The sequence below is a fragment of the Pelophylax lessonae genome (genome assembly GCF_965119305.1).
Source record: "Pelophylax lessonae genome assembly, chromosome: 5".
Lineage (NCBI taxonomy): Eukaryota > Metazoa > Chordata > Amphibia > Anura > Ranidae > Pelophylax > Pelophylax lessonae.
This window is the reverse complement of record NC_138772.1, coordinates 354,676,451-354,695,528: the sequence shown is the minus strand read 5'-3', so window position 1 is coordinate 354,695,528 and position 19,078 is coordinate 354,676,451. Positions and strand designations below refer to the sequence as shown.

Sequence of the window (19,078 nt, the reverse complement as noted above, 5' to 3'; positions counted from 1 at the left end):
CTGCTGGACAGCAGGAGATGAATTACAGTCTGCAGTTTCTTGAGTTTGTCAAGAGGAAGGAGCACTCTGGCTAAGGAAGAGTCCAGAGTCAGACCCAGATAGTCCAGCTTTGTGGACGGAACCAGAGCAGATTTCTGAAAATTTAAAATCCAGCTAAACTCCCTCAAGCTCGTATGGTGTTTTCCAGGTTTTCTACCAGAGCATTAGGAGAATCAGCTCACAGAAGGAGGCCGTTCAAATAGCCCAGTACCACGATCCCCCATTGGCGTAACAATGCTAGCACCGGGGCCAACACTTTTGTGAAGACCCCAGGAGCAGAGGCGAGACTAAAGGGTAACGCCACAAACTGATAATGCTTCTCTCCCACGGCAAAGCGGAGGAAGTGCTGGAGACTGACCCATATTGGAATGTGAAGGTAAGCGTCCTTGATGTCAATGAAGAAAAGAAAATCTCCCTGATGCAGGGAAGCCATCACCGTGTGAATGGACTCCATTCTGAACTTCTGCACCCGCACAAAGCAGTTCAGTGCCTTGAGGTCCAGAATTGGATGCACCTTGTCTTCCTTCCTGGGGACTGTAAATGAGTGAGTAAAACTCCTTTTTTTTTTTTTTTACTTTATTTTTATTTGCATATAAAATTTAAGTTTACAACAGTATTTCTCAAAGTAGGATTCACATTTTACATGTTAAGGTTATGCAGAAAAGAAATACAATGAATCAAATACTAAAATATCATAAATATTTTCCCTTTTCCTCCCTCCCCCCCCTTCCCAATATTCCTCCCCTTCTTGCCACCACTTCCATTTTACAATGCCTCCCCATGGTAGATATGCTTAACTATTTATTTCGATATATTTAGTTGATTTTTTAAATTCTTTCCATTTTCCCCATTTTCTTTTCATGTTTACTGGAATTTCCTCTTGTGTGTTACATATATATTCCATATTAAAGTTGTTATTTATCTTTTTGCACCATTCCTTTATTTTCGGGCTCTCCTTTTCTCTCCACTTTTTTGGTATGGTTCCCTTAGCTATATTCAGCAATGTTGGTACAAGAGTCATATTATATTTTTTTAAAGGTATTATTGTTTTGTGAAAGAGGCAGACCCATGGATCGTTTGGTATTTTTATTCCAGTGATTTCTTCAATCAGTTGTCTAACTTCTAGCCAGAAATCTTTTATCTTGGGGCAATCCCAAAATAGATGGTACATTGTACCTATGTTGCCACAATCCCGCCAGCATTTGTCTATCTTGTTTGGTTGGTATTTATTTATTACTTCTGGGGTGATGTACCACCTAAGCAGACATTTATAATTTAATTCTGTTGTGCTTACGTCTGTGGCTGTGGATCCGACCACCTTTAATACAGTCCCAAGTTCCTGTCCTTGCAAGTGTGTCCCAATTTCTTTTTCCCATTTTACTATATATGGAGGTTTCTCCAGACTGTGCCATTCCATCAGCATTTTGTAGATCAGAGAGACTCCATGCCTTTGCGTGGAGGAATAACTCAGTTTCTCGATGTTATTAAGATTTTTTTCCGACCTAATCGGCTGTGGCAATGAGCTGACAAAATGTCTCAGCTGGAGATATCTCCAATCATCTATTTTTATATTTTTATTTTCTTGTTTTAATTTCTGAAGTGTTTTTATGTGACCTTTGTGTAGAATATCTTTTAATTGAGTGTTCCCTATCCAATTTCCACCCTTTTCTTCTTTCCCTGGTGGGAAGTATTTAGTGCCATTTAATGCTATCATTGGTGAATTGTATTCCCATTTCAATTGTTTGTTAATCCCATCCCATATTTTATAAACTACCTTTGTCATTTCATGTGCTCCCTGTATTTCCCTATATTTTGGTGGTATCCATATTGTTTTGTGTAGGTGATTATTATTTTGTGCACATTCTATCTCTACCCATCTTTTTTCCCTCTTTTCTGTTTTTGTCCAGTCCACCATTCGTGTAATAATTACTGCCTTATAATACCTTTCTATATCTGGAGTTGCTAATCCTCCTTGTGTTTTACTTCTTGTAAGGATCTTGTACTGTATTCTGGGTTTTTTCCACTGCCATATATATTTTGTCAATAAAGTTCTTATTACCCTAAAGAAAGTTGCGGGGATGTTTATTGGCAGCAAGGAGAAGGTGTATAAGATTTTTGGCAAGATAAACATCTTAACAACGTTATTCCTTCCGATCCATGAGATTAAACCATTTGATTTCTTTCTTATGTCTGTTTTTATTTCGTTCAATAACGGTATATAGTTAGCTTGATATAATTTTCCAATTTGTGGTGTTAAATATATCCCTAAGTATTTTAATTTTTCTTTTGTCCACGTATATGGGAAGTATGTTTTTATTATTTGTTCTTCCTGGGTATTTAACCTTATATTCAAAATCTCTGATTTTATTGGATTTATTTTAAAGTTTGACAACTTTCCATAATCTTTTAACTCCTTTTGAATGTTTGGAAGAGTAATCCTTGGATTTGTAACGATGAATAATAAATCGTCCGCATATGCTGCGATTTTGTGCTCGTCTTGGTTTACCGTTACTCCTTTTATATCTTTATTTTGTCTAATTTTTGCCAATAATGGTTCCAGGGTTAGTACGAACAGTAGGGGTGATAAAGGACACCCCTGTCTCGTCCCATTGCTCATTCCAAATTTCTCTGATAAGCTTCCGTTTATTTTAATTTTTGCCGTAGGGTTATTATATAGTGCCTCTATCCATTGCCTCATTCTTGACCCCATCCCTAAGTTTTTTATGGTTTCTTTCATGAAGTCCCAGTCCACCCTATCAAAAGCCTTTTCAGCATCAATTGATAATAGGATGGAGGGGACCTCATATTTTTTTGTTTTTTGTAGTAGAAGCAGGGTACGAATCACATTATCCTTCCCTTCTCTGCCTGGGACGAAACCAGTTTGGTCCGGATGGATCCACATTTTTAGTAACTCTTTTAGTCTTGTTGCCAAGATTTTCGCAAATAATTTTGTGTCTGCGTTTAACAACGCAATTGGCCTATAACTAGAACAGAGGGTTTGATCTTTCCCTTCTTTCGGTATTACCGTAATGTATGCCATTAGAGATTCTTCTCTTAGGTCTTCCTTCCCTATTTTATTCAAATATTTTTGCATTTTTGGAATTAATATTTCTTTGAATCTTTTATAGTACTTTATTGTGTATCCGTCCGGACCTGGGCTCCTTCCATTTTAAATAGTTTTTAATGCTTCTCTTATTTCATTTTCAGTAATTGGAGCTTCAAGAAGTTCCAATTTGTCTTCTGGAATTTTAGGCAGATCTGCTTCCTTAATATATTTTTGGATCTTTATTATTTTTTCCTGTCTTATTTTCGGGGTTTCTTCCTTTCGGACATTGTATAAAGTGCTATAAAAGGCATGAAAGGCTTTAGCTATTCCTGTGGTTGAATTGATTATTTCGTTTTTACTGTTTTTAATTTTTTCTATGTAATTTTTTGATTTTTTCCTCATCAGTAATCTCGCTAGGGATCTTCCTGGTTTATTTCCAAATTTGTATCTGTATCTAGCTATCTTATTGAAATGATTTCTAGATTCCTCTTCCAATAGATCTTTTAATTCATCTCTTTTTATTATAAGGTTTTTCTCTATTTCTTTTTTACATTCTTTTTTATGTTTTTGTTCTAGGTCGTATATTTCTCTTATAAGTGTATTGATTTGATTTGTCCTCTCTTTCTTTTTTCTTGACGCACTGGATATTAATATTCCTCGGATATAAGCTTTGTGTGCTTCCCAGAGTGTAGCGGATGCTATTTCTGGTGTGTCGTTCTTTTGAAAATAAAACTCTAGTTCTTTTTCTATTCTATTTCCTATTTCTTCCTCTAGAATTAGTTCTTCATTTAACCTCCATGTTCCCATACTTTTGTGGTGGATCGGTGTCTTAATTGTTAAAGTTAGGGGTGCGTGGTCTGACAATGTGATTGTACCTATTTCTGTACTTTCTATAAATTCTAGTAGGCGATGGTCAATAAAAAAATAGTCCAATCTTGAGTACATCGAGTGTATTGAGGAGTAATAAGTGTAATCTCTTTTTTTTGGGTGTTGAATCCTCCATGCATCTACTAGTTGGTTCTGATGTAGTTTTTTCCTTATTTTCCTTAGTTTTTGTTCACCCAGCATCCTTACACCCGATGTACTATCGACACTTGGGTCAATACAAAAATTTATATCCCCTGCCATTATCAAATAGCCTTTTTTAAAGCTCTCTAAGTCATATAGGATTCTCCCCAGATATTCACTTGGTTTTTTGTTTGGATTATAGATATTGGCTAATGTCAACTCCATCCCCCTTATTTGACCCTTAAGAAAAATATATCGGCCATTCGGATCTGTTTTCATTTCTTCTAGGGAGAATTCTATATTTCTTGCTATTCCTATTGCTACCCCTCTTGCACGCTCTATTGGTGAGTCCCCATAATACCATTTAGGAAAGTGTTTGGAAAAAAGTTTTATATTCGAGTGGAGAGAAATATGCGTTTCCTGCAGAAAAGCTATATTTGCTGCTTCTCTCCTCAACTCTTCCAATATTTTATACCTTTTTATATGGGAATTTAATCCTCTTACATTATATGTTATTATTTTTAGTTGTTCATCTTTCATTTCTATCTTTTCTGCTCGGGCCAGCTCTTCCTTGAACACGGAAGCGCTGGACCGATTTAAATTCCGCTAACAGCAATCTACCCATGTTGTTGGACTGACAAACTTTTAAAATTTCTTTTCCTTTTGGGCAGTGGGGAGTTTCCCTATCTCTACCCCTCCTCCCATCCCTCCCCCTCCCCACCTCCCCCCCCCTCCCCCCCGCCTCCATCTCTCTCCGTCTCATATTGATATTCTTTTGATCAACTTTTGATCTTAGGGTATTTAGTTGTTTCTTTGGGTCATTCTCCCTAATACCCATTTTCTTTTGGGGTGGTGCTCTAATGGATTAGCACGTTCTATCTCCTTCCTCAATTGGAAGGACATTCCGGCCTTTGGGGGGGCTATCCTATTTCCTTTATATGACTTATCTCCCTTCCCCTCCCTCCCTCTCCCCCACCATCCTTCCACCCCCCCAACCCCTCCTCCCTCCCTCAGTCCCCCCATACAGTTCATATCAATACGTAGATAAGAGAGAACCTCACAGAGCATGGCAGAAAGGGGGGAAAGAAAAAAAAAAAATATATGTATGTCATGCTCTGCAAAGTTCTCTTCCAAACTTTCATTTATTTAGACAATATTTCCACATTTTTTATCTTTTGTTCTTTCTAGCTAATGTCCATTGCTGTTCTTCCGTCTGAAAGTTTCTTCGTGGTTCTTCTCCTTTGTCATTTTCGTACCATCCGGGCATGTTTGGCTCTTGTATATCTAGTTTTTTACAGAATTCTTGAGTTTCCTCTGGGAAAGTGAGTTTTGCTGATCGTCCATCTCTTTTTCCTATTAGACTAGCTGGGAACCCCCAATTGTATCTTATTCCTTGTTTTTGCATTTCTTCTGTCAATGGCTTTAAAATTCTTCTCCTCCTCAATGTTTCCGGTGCTAAGTCTGTAAATATCTGTATCTTGTCATTTTCTGTATTTGCTGTATTTATTAATGATTTGTTCTTCTTTAAGTTTTCCCATATTTGTGCTTTGTCTGTGTAGTTTTGAAACCTGATTATCACATCTCTAGGTGATTCTGCTGGGATTCCTGTCGGTTTTCTTATGCGGTGGACTCTTTCAATCAGTAATTGATCTTCTTCCCCTCTACCTAGTACTGGGTTTAAGATTTTTTGAAGTTTATCTCCCAAGTTTTCTTCCTGTGATGTATCCCTTAATCCTCGAATCCTCAAATTTTTTCGTCTTGCTCTGTTCTCTTGATCCTCTAATTTGTAAGCTAGATCTCTGACTTTTTTCCTGGTCTCGCTTATTTCTTTTCTCATTCCCTGTATTGTTTTTGTTTGGTCTTCTTGCTTTTTCTCTAGTTCTTCTACCCGGCCCAGGGCATGTCCCAAATCCATCTGGACGTGTCCTAGGTCGGTCTGGATTTTAACCAATTCGATTTTTAATGATTTTTCTAATTCTGCGAACATTTCTCGCATATCACCTTTTGTAGGAGCATGTTCTTTTGTTACTCCCTGTTCTTCTTCTTCCTCTTCATCATTTTCAGTCCTTAAGCTTATCTCAGAGTTTGCTGAACTGATAGGTGATTTAGTTACTTCAGCTTTTTGGCTTTTCTCCACTCTCTTCTTTCCTGTTCCTTGTTGTTTTTCCTGAGATGTTTTTTCTAAGGAGTTTTCTTGTGTCATAAATTTCCTGATTGTGTTAGGAATTGAGGTCACCCTTGGTGATTTTGCAATAGCTCCTCCTCTTGTAGATTTACCCCTCATTATGTAAAAGGTGGTTCCGAGATTCCTTTATAAAATCTCACAAGTCAATATGTTGGTACTCAAAATTCGTTATACAGTATGGATAGGCAGTATGGAATATGTTTGCATTATTGCCAAAGGGGATACACAATAAGGCCAGGTAGTCTCTATATTGACTTCGTATTAACAGGCGACAGTGAGAAATAGAGGTATGGGGTACTTCCAGCCTTCCAGCTCCCTACTCAAGTCCTTGTACAGGCTGGGGTGGATCCCATCTTTAAATGTTAGTAAAAGGAGAAAAAAAAAAAAAAAAAAGGAAAGAAAAACAAGACCAAAAATAGATTGATTAAGACTCCCACTTTGTTAAGGGCTCGCTCCTTATTATTCCAGCTATTACTGGCTGGGCCGGACTCGAGCTGTATGGCATACAAAATGCTTGGGCAGTGCCAGGTTTTATTTCACAGAAGTAAAAAATGTTAATTATTTTATACAGATCCAAGAGCCTTATTCACACCTGTGTTCTTCTTATGGTTCTCTGTATAAGTCCTTCATTCCTTCCCCTACTAATTTAGCTATGCATAGGTATATACCAGTATATAATAGTCCAGCTGCCGGAGTGCCATGTGGTATAAACGTGAGCTGATTTAAAAAGTGGAGAGACTGTTGCACCTGCTACTCCGAAAAAGACGCTTAATGTGAATATACTGGTTTTAACACATGGGGTAGCTAGGTCATTCTCAGGTGTGCTGGCTTTATATTTATTAGCTTGCTGACTTATTGTATATTATCTCTAGGGAGTCTTGGAAAGTCCTTCTAATAAACAGTCGGATGACAGTAGAGATGATATGAAAAAGGGGGTTTACTCCTCTGTAACTCACGGTTTTAAGTAGACTGTCCTCCTTTAAAATACTCTCTGTTCATCTTGGGCTTTTACTCTCCTGTCCTCCTCCGTTTCTCAGCTCTCAAGGCAGCAGCGTCTCCAAGATGGCAGTGCTGGACGGGATGGGACGGGATGAGGTGATAAGGAGTCTTTCTCTCCCTTTCAGCTGCACTGTGTACTTCCCAGCGCTCGCAGGACTCAGGTGGGCCGGGCAGCTCTCTTGAGATCCGCTCCCTTGGGACCTGCTTCTCTCTGTCCACACCCAGCTTCCAGCGATAACAATTAATATAGAGGCTTCTACCATCTATCGTTGCGGCTGCATGACTGCATCGCCGCGCAGGAGACAGGATTCACCGGCACGGACATCCACGCGCCACACAGCGAAGGAACTCCTCCTGGTATTGAGGCTGAGCGGAGCGTGGGGGGGGGGGGGTCAGCGAGGTTCACCGCTCGCAGCGCCCGCGCTCGTCCCCGGCGGCTTCAGACACTCTAGAGTCGGGTCGGAGGTGGGTCGGGAGCGGTCGGGATCTTCTGTTCCTCCATGTTAGAGACAGCCTTCTCCCCCTTCAGCCTACGTGCACGCCGTCAGGCTCCTCCCCCTCATGACGGTCCGGAAGGCCGGCCTCGAGTGAGTAAAACTCCTGAAAGTTCCAAAGTCTGAACCCGGGATCATCGCCCTTTAAAGTAAAAAGTCTTGCACCGCCCCAAAGAGAGCCTGTAAGCGGACCTGGGACAGTCACGCTTTGGAAGGAAAAACCTTACCAGGGGGTAAAAATGAAACTCAATCTTGTAGAATCTGAACTGCACGAGCGGCGATCAGGAAATGAAAGGATCCGAGAGTCAGCACCAGGGGATGAGGAGGGGCTTCCACCGTTGAAAATGCCGCCCAGAAGGCTCCACATACCCGGCCGCTGTTTTCTATGGCAAACCACGGCAAAATGGCCTCCAGACTATACAAACATATCCGCCGTGCTTTGCAGCACAAGGCTACAACAAAATGGGGGCCCAGCGCGGCACCACGAGGCTCCCAGGGACCCAGAAGGAATCCCTAGGCCTCAAAGACAGGCCCAGGCAGGACAGGGGGCCCTGGCAGGAGCCCCCACCAGGTACAGCCCCCCTGCACAGCCGATTGTCTGGTCACCGGCGGCGCACCCCGCCTGCGCCACCCACACAGCCCCAGCATAAGTGGAGGGGGGTAGGATTGGGGGACAGATGAAGGGATGCCTGACTGGGAGGGGATCCCTGGGGTCCCACCATCCAATGGAGGGGCACATGTCTACCTCAAACCCTCCAGGGGGAGAGGGAGGACAGCTACTCACCATACCAGGAACCAGGCCGGCACTGCTCCAGACAGAATCCCTCGCCATTGAAATGGGGGGCTGTTGGCCAGGAGGAATGCTGGGACTCGGGCCGAGATCTGGTCGTATGCGACCTCGCGAGCCAATTAACCTGCAGGCCAGCCCCCGTCCAGTGGGGCTATGTCCCGGCCGACCTAGCGCAGAGCTGAGGTCTGCGCGCAGTCATTGGCCAGACTGGGGTAACCACCGGATCTAGATTATCCAGCCCCTTGCCCAGTCCAACAGTTGATAGTAGATCTCACAGGAAAAAAAAAACAGGAGAAAAAAAGCTATCTGAAAAGAAAAAATTTGCCAGGACCAGAGATCCCAGCAAGGAACTCGGTCTTTACTCCTGACTAGGCAGAAAAAACGATTGAGTATCTAAAGCAGAGCGAGGGAGTATACCCCCTGGGACTGCCCATAGGTGTTACCAGTCATTTTTCTGCCTAGTGTCCTATTCCTGTAAGGGGCAGTATAACTCAATGGTTAAGAAGATCAGGAGCTGTGTCCGTCAATGAACGAAAGAGAAAGCAAGCTGATTGTAAGGATTTGTTAGGTTGCATTTAAAAATGTAGAACTGCTCCCAGAAGAACAGTTTTGTCAGGTTTCCTAAGACTCTAGGAAGCCTATAGCAAGTCCAGTCGTTGGCATCTTAGTAGGAAGGCTTGCCTACTTATAATGTTATGAAAGCTTAAATCCTTTTTTCTTACCCAAGGCCTTTTGTATTTAGGGCCCAGAGTATGAAAATTGTACTTTAAAAAAAAAATATTTTATTGCCTACAGTAACCCATTACCTTTCACTTTTCTGAAGTCCCGGATTGAGGAGAAAAAAAAAAAAAAAAGGATTCTAGTTGCTATGGGTAGAAAGATTTTATTTTCTATAGCACACCTTTAATGCAACAGCCCATCACAGTTTAAGAGTAATGAATGCAGCTTTGCATATTATAAAACAACATATAAAGTGTTCACTGAAGCTGGAAAAGAAAAATGCTCAAGTAAAACTAAAGGCAAATAATTTTTTACATTTTGGATAGAGTAAGGGAGGGTTAAACCCCCATTTTTTATGGGAATATGTGTCCTATTGGGGAGATTTCTTTTCACTTCCTGCCCCAGAGCCAAAAGAGTAAGGGCTCTTTCACACGGCCGCTCCGTATGTCCGCAAATCATCCTATTTTTTTGCGGATGATTTGCAGACATAATGTAAGTCAATGGCATTGCGGATGTCAGCGGAATACCATCCGCTGACATCTGATTTTCTTCCTTTCAGTTCTGTTCCGTTTTTTGGAACGGAACAGAACCCTATTTTTCCTCCGTTCAAAAAACGGAAAGGAAGGAAAATCGGATGTCAGCGGTGTCATCCGCTGACATCCGCAATGCCCATAGACTTACATTATGTCCGCATATCATCCGCAAACGGATGGGATGATATGCGGACATACGGAGCGGATGACACAAGTGTCATCCGCTCCGTGAAAAAAAAAAAAAGTCCCGCAGCGGAGAAAAACAGCGGAGCGGCCGTCTGAAAGAGCCCTTAGTGAGAGGAAATCCCTCCAAAGTGAGTAAATTCTGGTGTGTCTTCAGGCCTTTTCAGAACTAATGTCCCCATTGGACGATTTACCCTATATTAGTGTTCTAATGTCAACCCTAAATTTGGTATTTTCTTTTTTACTTTCGATAATGGTAAACAAGACAAATAGAGAGGGTGGGTCTCCCTAACAGGGGTACAGACCGCAAAAAAAACTGACAGGTATTCTAATCCCTCTCCAGTCTATCTGAAACTTAAAAAAGTAAAAAAAAAAAAACTCACAGCAGAACCTGATTAGTGGGTGCCGGCCATTGAATGTCCAAAGGCACCCGCCGATCATCAGGAAGACACACAGAATGGACCTCTGCCTAGGTAAACAAGGCAAAGCTCCATCCTGACAGGAGAGTAAGTAATGAATTTTCTTTCCCTGCAAAGCAGGACACAAAGTGGCTAGGCACACAGTTAACCCTTTGATCGCCCTAACTGTTTAACACTTTCCTAGCCAGTGTCATTAGCTCGCCTCAATATCGCAAACCTGCTATAAGTCGCTGATCACAGCCATTGCTACTATTAAAAAAAATAAAAAATTCCAGGATATTGTATATCCTATAGTTTGTAGACGCTATAACTTTTGCGCAAACCATTCAATATATACTCCTATTGGGATTTTTTTATATGTAGAAGAATACATATGAGCCTAAATTTAGATGTTTTTTATTGGATATGTCTTAATAGTAGAATTTTTTAAAAAGCAGTGGTGATCAAATACCACCAGAAAAAAGGTATTTGTGTGGAAAAAAATTACTTACATTTTAATTGGGTACAGTGTTGCATGACCATGTAATTGTTCATTAAATTAGCATAGTGCTGTATCGCAAAAAATGAAGGGGTGAAATCTTCTGGAGGTCAAGTGGTTAATGTGTTTTGAAGTACAGGTCATCTGGGAGAAAAAGGACACGTAGACCAGGGCTCAAAATTTCAAGTCATGAGCTGCTAGCCAGGCCTTAAGAGTTACTCGCCACTTGTTGCCCCACCCAAACCCTACCCTGCTCCACCCCTAAACACGCCCTCACCAGAGTGCCCACAGCGTGCCCCCTTTCAATGCAGAGTGCCCACAGCGTGCCCCCTTAAATGCAGAGTGCCCACAGCGTGCCCCCTTAAATGTAGAGTGCCCACAGCGTGCCCTCTTAAATGCAGAGTGCTGCACAGCATGCCCCCTAAATGTAGAGTGACCACAGCGTGCCCCCTTAAATGCAGAGTTAGCACAGCGTGCCCCCTTAAATGCAGAGTTAGCACAGCGTGCAGAGAGACCAGTGTTCACTTACCTGATGCAGCGGCGACTTCTCCTAATCCTCCGCATCTCCCGAGTCCTCCTCCTTGGCTAATGGCAATTGTTCGCCTTTCGGCCAATCAGGAAACTGGTCTCGGACCCGCTTCCTGATTGGCCAGGAGGAGGATCCGTGTGACAAGAGCGAATAATAATTCGCTCTTGTCACACAATGGGTGGGCTCAGGGCGCACTGCTCTGCGCCCCGGGTCCACCCTTTTCTGAAGAACAATGCACTCACTACAATGCAGGCTGCGCTGTGAACGGCAGCGGCGGTAGGCACTACATTCCCCATACAGCAAAGCCTTTACTCGCCACCCTTATCATTCCACTCGCAAAATGCGAGCAGGCGAGTGGAATTTTTGAGGGCTGACGTAGACTATGTCAAAAAATATATTATGCTAGGGAATACAGTTGTTTATTTTCAAAATACTAATAAAATTAACTTATTTTACTTGTCTTTTAGAAATCATCTACTATTAAAACTGAACAATGTCATTTTAACACCACATATGGGCAGTGCAACTCACAAAACCAGACGTATCATGATGGAAGACATGGTTCAAAGTTTGATCGATGGTGTAAATGGTCTACCTGTGTCCAATGAAGTTATTGCCAAGTGACATGAAGGCTCCTTTGACAATCACAAGTATTTCCTTCTGCACTCCACCATCTAAACATGAGTCATCCGTTCACCTCTTCCATGGCATATTCTGACACCTATAACTCCAGGTTTAACAAGCAAAATTACTGTTTATCTTTTGTTTTGACTTTACATTTTTGTTGTATTTTGCGTTTTTTTTCCTCTATTGACTACAAAATCTTGGGTGCAATGGAACCCTCAACCTGCACTTAGTTGTGTAGCCAATGCAGGATCTGTCTGTCCTTTGTTATAACTGCTCCTATATAGTTGCAATATCCGCTTGGGTGACTACATGAATGTGTATCAAGCGGGGACCTACTTTGTTCTGAAATGGAAAAACCACTAAATTCTCTTTCACTCCAGTTAAAAGTATGAAATTTAAGTTTTACATGGTGAACACTTAACATTAATTTATGTGGAAAACAAATATGGTATGATTACATATCCTCTTTTTTTAATGTGTGTGTGTATGTATATATATATATTATATATATAATAATCTTACTGATTAATGCCTTTATGATTGTTATTTCTAATAAAATCTAAAATTGTCCTGACTGTGGTGGCTAATGCTGTTGTTTTTTAACTATTCTATGCTCATATCCCCATTCTTTTCCAGTACCAAAACGCTTGTTTTAAAAATATGGAAAATCATTGTGCACACACTTTTTATAAGGCAGCAAAGGCTATGTTGCAGGTTTAATAAGGACAGAAAAAATAATAAAATTCACCCATTTTTGTTTATTTAAAAAATTGTGCATTTATTATTTTTTTGCATCGAAGCCTGCTGAGAAACAGACTATCAGTCATGAGGTTTAAGAGAGTTTTAATGGACTACAAGTGCGATGACATCTTTGTACTTAAAGCAGAACTTTACCCATAACAACTTGCTTCTTGCTGGAGGCTGCCATTTTTCTTAAGCCCAGAGCCGACAAATAGCAGTAAATCATAAATTGCAACTAAACCCATTGATTTGACAGTTTAAAAAAAAAAAATGTTACATTCCTGGAATGCTGGGATTGCTAACTGTCACATAAGCTTGTGTCCTAAACCAAACTGTCAAACCATCAAATGGCTGGTGTCTTAACTGATCATATGTGCAGCACCATGGCAGTTGCAGTTTAAACAGAAGCAGCTTCCTTGGCTGTAGAGGATAGAAGGGTTTAATTCTGCTTTAACCGGTTGCGGACCAGCCGCCGCAGATGTATTATATTTAATTTTATATGATGTATATTTAAAGCGGAGTTCCACCCAAAAGTGGAACTTCCGCTTTAGGTATTCTAACCCCCTGACATGCCACATTTGGCATGTCATTTTTTTGGGGGGGGGGGGGGTGGGTACCTAGTTTTGTCAGGTACCCGCTCCCACTTCCGCTCGGAGCGCCGCGGCGCCCTGAGCGGAAGTTCTCTCCCCCTCCCTCCCTGCAATCTTCTGGGACATGTCAGAGGTCCCAGAAGATTGCCGGCCAATCAAAAAGCGCAGCGCGACTCGCGCATGCGCAGTGAGTACCCGGCTGTGAAGCCGCAAACTGTCACAGCCGGGTGCCCACAGCAGTGATGCCGGCGCAGAGGGAGAGGATCAAGGCTTCGGGCGGCCGCATCGCTGGACCGTTGGACAGGTGAGTGAAATGGCTGGAACTCCGCTTTAATAGACCCAAGCGCAGTTTTTTGTTTCATTTTTTCACATATTAACATCATGAATGAAATGTTGTAAATCGTCTTCCATAGTGCTTATTCTGCCTTCAAGTGCTGTGGCTCTCTCCCTAATTTTCTGCATATCTTGTCTAATATGCTGTATACCCTCTTTCATACTCCTCACTTCCACCGATAAATCTGTGAGAGAGGCCCCATAAGTGTGTACAGCATTAAGCACATCTTGCAATGTAGGTTGTTCAGAATCAGCTATAGCAGAGCTTCCTGTAGTGTTAGTAGAAATTATAGATGTACTCACAGGCATTACAGCATCTATAGCCATGTGCTCCGCCAATAGTCCGACCGAGGAGGAAGGATGAGGAGGGCTTTTCCCAGCCGCATATATCGGGGATGCTACAAAGCTCGATTGGGTAAGTTTAGGTCTGGTGGGATCATTTTTCTAACCTGGATGCATCAGTCATTTGGCGGTCCTTCCCCGCTTTCTGTGTCGGCGCGGATCTGCCATGCAAGATAGACCACTCAACAGAATGTCTCTCTTCCTTCCTTCTGGTCATCATAGCTTGCTGGCTGCTGGTGGAATGCTAAGAGTAGTAGAAATGGCTGAAAATCAAGTCTAAACCAGGTACACATTAGGCGGGGAAATTCCCAACTGAGTAAGGCTCCCAGCAAGGTCTTCTCAACAGGATACTAGAGCCTGATGTGAAGCACGTCCGCTCACGTGGGCGGTTCAGCCACACCCTGTGAAGCTGGTCCTGAAGGGTGAACAGTGAATTAGTGAACATTGAGCATTGAACAGTGAGCATTGAACAGTGAACATTAAATCTGAAATCTAAGATTTGAGATCTTATCTCTAAACAATACAGTGGCTTAATTGTTAGCGGTCTGCTCTAGCAACAGTCAGGTCATGGGTTTAAATCCCACTTATGCTACCTATTACCTCCCTAACGTTTCAACGGCGAATAGATATGTGCGTAGGCAAAAGCATATTTGCCATGAGCTTGATACAATTAATCTCTCACTGATGGCACTTGTGCATTCGCCAAAGCACATATGAATTTGCCATTGCAATTCTAGGGAGGTGGTAGCATGGGTGGGATTTGAACTTGTGACCTAAGTGCTGCTAGCCAAGAGTGCTAAAGATTAAGCCACTGTGCTGAGTACAATTTTGCCTACAATATAAAGAAGTACCATGAGTACTTACCTACCATACATACCATCAGTTGCATGCATTTGCGTGTTATATAGCAAAAATATTATTGTGTGGAAATAACATACTCAAATACACAGGGTGTTAGCAGGGTTGAGATTTGAACTCAGGACCTAAGAGCTTTTTACTTATGAGCGCACACCACTAAGCCAATGTGCCAAGAACAGTTAGACTTGCATAATAATTTAGTATGATTAAAGAATGAACATAATTAGAACTCTATAGTCACCTAAAAAATAAATGTAACATGAAAAAAAAAAAAAATTAACATATAACAGATATGTAACTATAAATGATAAATATATGTAACCTCATGGAATAGCAGACATTACTCTATAATAATCCTTTAGAACAGCATTCGTTAGCAAAAGAAGAAAACAAACTATGTACAATAAATGTAATATAAATAAATAGCCACACACGAGGTAGAGCACATCCCATATTTATTGGCATACATGTACACACATGATCATAGCTAAACTCGTTGCCAATTACCCGTTAATGACTATGCCGATTTGGAATTCACTAATGCATTTTCCCCTTTTTGTACTCCTACTTTTCCGTTCACATAATCACGTAGTTGAGGTATCAGCTGTTTTAATTGGGAGTAATTAAATTAAGAATGACTATTTCTTCTCCCTATTCTTAGTGAATTAGGCCCCATGTGTCATGTTACACCGTAAATATGGGTGTAACATTAAACATGGTCAAAAAGGTGGACTTGTCTTTTAGACAAATAGATATAAATTACTTCAATGTTTGGCAGTGAAGCAGTTTGGACATCCTTGGAACTTTCAATGGTGCATTCCAAACTCCTAAATTCTGCAGTTTTGGTGTGTTTTCCATAGGTACAGTGATAGACAGACATTGTCTTAGAATTATGATCACATTAAAAAAAACTGAAAATTTCCTATCAAATACAGTACTTACCATAATTTCCATTTCTGATGGACCCCATGGCAGCACACATATGGGTTAGTCCCACCTCCTCCTACCTCATAGGACCCCACTCCCATAAATCTTTGCTCTGGACCAAAGGCTGCGTTCTATGATTAGACTACTCCAGCAGATGGAAGGGAACTCCTGCTGCCATGGAGTTCATCAGGAAAGGAAAATTACAGTAAGTATTTGATAGGAAATTTTCAGTTTTCCTGACAGACTTCATGGCAGCATACGTATGGGAAATAACTAGCCATACATGCCCGGGTGGGCAACAGCTAGGCAAAAAAAAAGTTTAATTTGCATCATCAACAGACAGTATTCGCAAACTAAAGTTAACAGAAGATAAACAGGCCGTTTCAAAACAGTAATGGGCCATAAAAGTATTAATTGAAGTCCACAAGGCCGCTCTGCAGATTACTTCTGGGGTGATGCGCCAAGAGGCCTCCCACAATGTAGAAACTCCTCTGGTTGAAGGAGCAGTCACTGCCTCGGGAGGCGCCAAGACCTTAGCTTTATAGGCCCACTGAATGGTCTGAACATTTCAAGTCGCAATGGATCTAGAAGAGGCATGCAAACCCTTGTTCTTTCCATGGAACAGAACAAACAAATGGTCAGACTGACGAAAAGGAGCTGTGGCTTCCAAATACAGCTTCAGGATTTCTCCAACATCTAGAGGATGAGCGCTAGGGCTTTCAGAGGACCTGAATGTTGGCAATGTGATCTCCTGGTTCTCATGGAAAACAGAGGATACCTTGCGGTTTGAACCCAGCATGGGATTCAGAACCACACGGTCGGGAAAGAATGTTAGAAATGGCTCCTTGCAACCCAAAGCGCTAATTTCGGAGACTCTTTTACCCGAAGTGATGGTCACCAGGAAGGCAGGTATGAGGGAAAGATCTTTGATGGAGACCCGATCTGCGTGCTCCAATCCAGTTTCTGAAAGAAAATCCAGGACAAGCGTAATTGGGGAATCTTGGTTTTCTCTGAGGCCTAAGCCAAGTAGCCCCTCTGAAGAACTGATGAATAAGAGGATGCCTAGCCCAAGATATCCCGGTGAAGGCAGGAATAGTTGATGCTTAAACCAGAAGAGAGCTGACTGACAAGGACAGATCCAGGCCAGACTGTAGAAAACCCAGGATATCCTGTAGCCTATAGATTTGGACCAAATCCTTTTGTAGACCTTGTTGGTACCAGCTCTTCTGGTGTTTAACAGTGTTAAGATATCTTTGCTTGGACAGCCTATGGCTTCCAGCCTTCCCCTTTCAAGAACCAAGCCATTAAGTGCTGGGCAAGGATGTAGAGCCGCTCCTTGAGACAGGAGATCTGATCTGGGGGACAGAGGAACTGGGTCTCGAAAGCTGAGCTGCATCAACAGGGGAAACCATGGCCTGTTCGGCCAATATCGAACTATTAACAGAATCTCCACCTCTTCTACCCTGAGTCTCAACAAGAACTGGAAGATGACAGGAAAAGACGTACACCTTGCGAAATCTCCACTGGTCTGTCAGGGCATCTATTCCGAAGGCCTGGGGACAATGACACCTTGATATGGTGATAATTATACTCGCGCCTAGGTAAATAGTATGTTGTAAGTGTATGGGAAGCAGCAAGTAATCAAAGACACTAGCTAATAGGAAGTGATCTTGGGAAATTGAATAGGTGTATATATTGCGCTAACCTAATATTAATTATGCAAAAGAAGGTGCACGTGCAAACGTGTAAATCAATTCTTGTAAATACTTAGTGCTGATATACTGTTGAAATATATATACTTGTAAAAGTGCAAAATTGTGATTATGAACCACTAAAGTGCATGTGCAAACGTGTGAATAATGAATATTCTTGGACTTCAAATAAATAAATAATTAATTATAAATAATTGATAGTAAATAATTGATGCAAATATAATAGCAAGAATAAATAAATAATTAAATACCACACAAAAAAAATATATAAATATCACAAAATAGTCCGTGAAATAAATAAACTCTTTGGTGCAAAAACGTGCTCAAAAGTCTCTGGTGTGAGGATGGGATCGTGCGTGACGGTGGTCCTATGGGTTCTACCACACTGTGCCAAAGGGGTAAGGTAACACACTTACCAGAAGGTGTGGATTCCAATGGCGTACGCCAAAAGGAATCTATATCGCTTTTTGCTGCTGCTCCTATGTATGGATACGTGGATGGACGATCTCCTTATGGATATGGATGGACACTCAGCATGGAAGAAAAAAATAGATGCTCCTCATAGTGTAAAAAGGTTTTCCTTTTATTGAACTTCATAAAACTTCATAAAATGCACATCAATCTTCACAAACAACGTCCATACAAAATATCCATAAAACCCCCGATATATACTGCAACTGATGCTTTAAAAACACTCCAAGGTGATAGAACCACTCCAAAAATAAACGTAAGTGACACAGCAAAAACAAATTTGCCCCAAAGGTAGTGGGGTCAATAAGTATAAAAACCGCTGTTGAGCTCCTATGTTGCCTCGCGGCTATAGATATATCATAGGACGCTGGCTCTCTCCGCTCTCCTCGCCGAACCCGGAAGTAAGAGTCTCGGCGTGCGGTCCAGCTGTTAGCTCAAAGCGAGGCAACGTGGGTGCCAACTTGACGCGTTTCATCAGAGTGTGACGTCTTCGGAAGTGGCACGTACGTTGCGTTTCAGCTTGGTTATATACAAAAATGTAGACTCATTTCCGCTCTTTTACAACTGCTCGTATTTCCCCTTTTTTTAACATATGAACCGGAAGCAATTCACTAAGTTCATAGTCTGTACTATGATACTAACTTCTTTGCAAAGTGTATTTAAAACATGTATTATATACCAGGTGAAAATTATTAATATTAATCAATGAGGAAAAATAGTGAATAAATAAATTAGTTTTAAATAGATTTAAATTAATTTGTGAACGGCCTCTATCCACCTGATTGTGATTCCGAGTGCCAATATTACTAACATTGGGATGATATACCGCATAGGTTGACACACTGTGCAGTATTGTAAAAAAATGTACAAATAACTATATTAGTGCAAAAAACTATGTTATAGTGTGTAATTTCTCAATATTTTTCCATATTTTGTAATATATCAATATTTTCATATTTTATATTATCCAGATCCATGAACAAATGTAATGCTTCCGTTTGCATGCATACCCCTAAATATATATTTTATTTTTTGTTTTATTTTTAATTTACAG

General features: G+C 41.2%; 1 protein-coding gene across 1 annotated transcript in view; it reads left to right on the top strand.

The window, feature by feature from the left end:
• LOC309557055 (glyoxylate/hydroxypyruvate reductase B-like) overlaps window positions 1–12,221 on the top strand; it is a 96,898-nt gene extending 84,677 nt beyond the window's left edge. The window contains exon 6 of the mRNA XM_082259660.1: window positions 11,891–12,221. Coding sequence (XP_082115786.1) covers window positions 11,891–12,047 — 157 coding nt within the window. The 3' untranslated portion in view covers window positions 12,048–12,221. The remainder of the gene's footprint in view (window positions 1–11,890) is intronic.
• The last annotated feature ends 6,857 nt before the right edge of the window (window positions 12,222–19,078 follow it).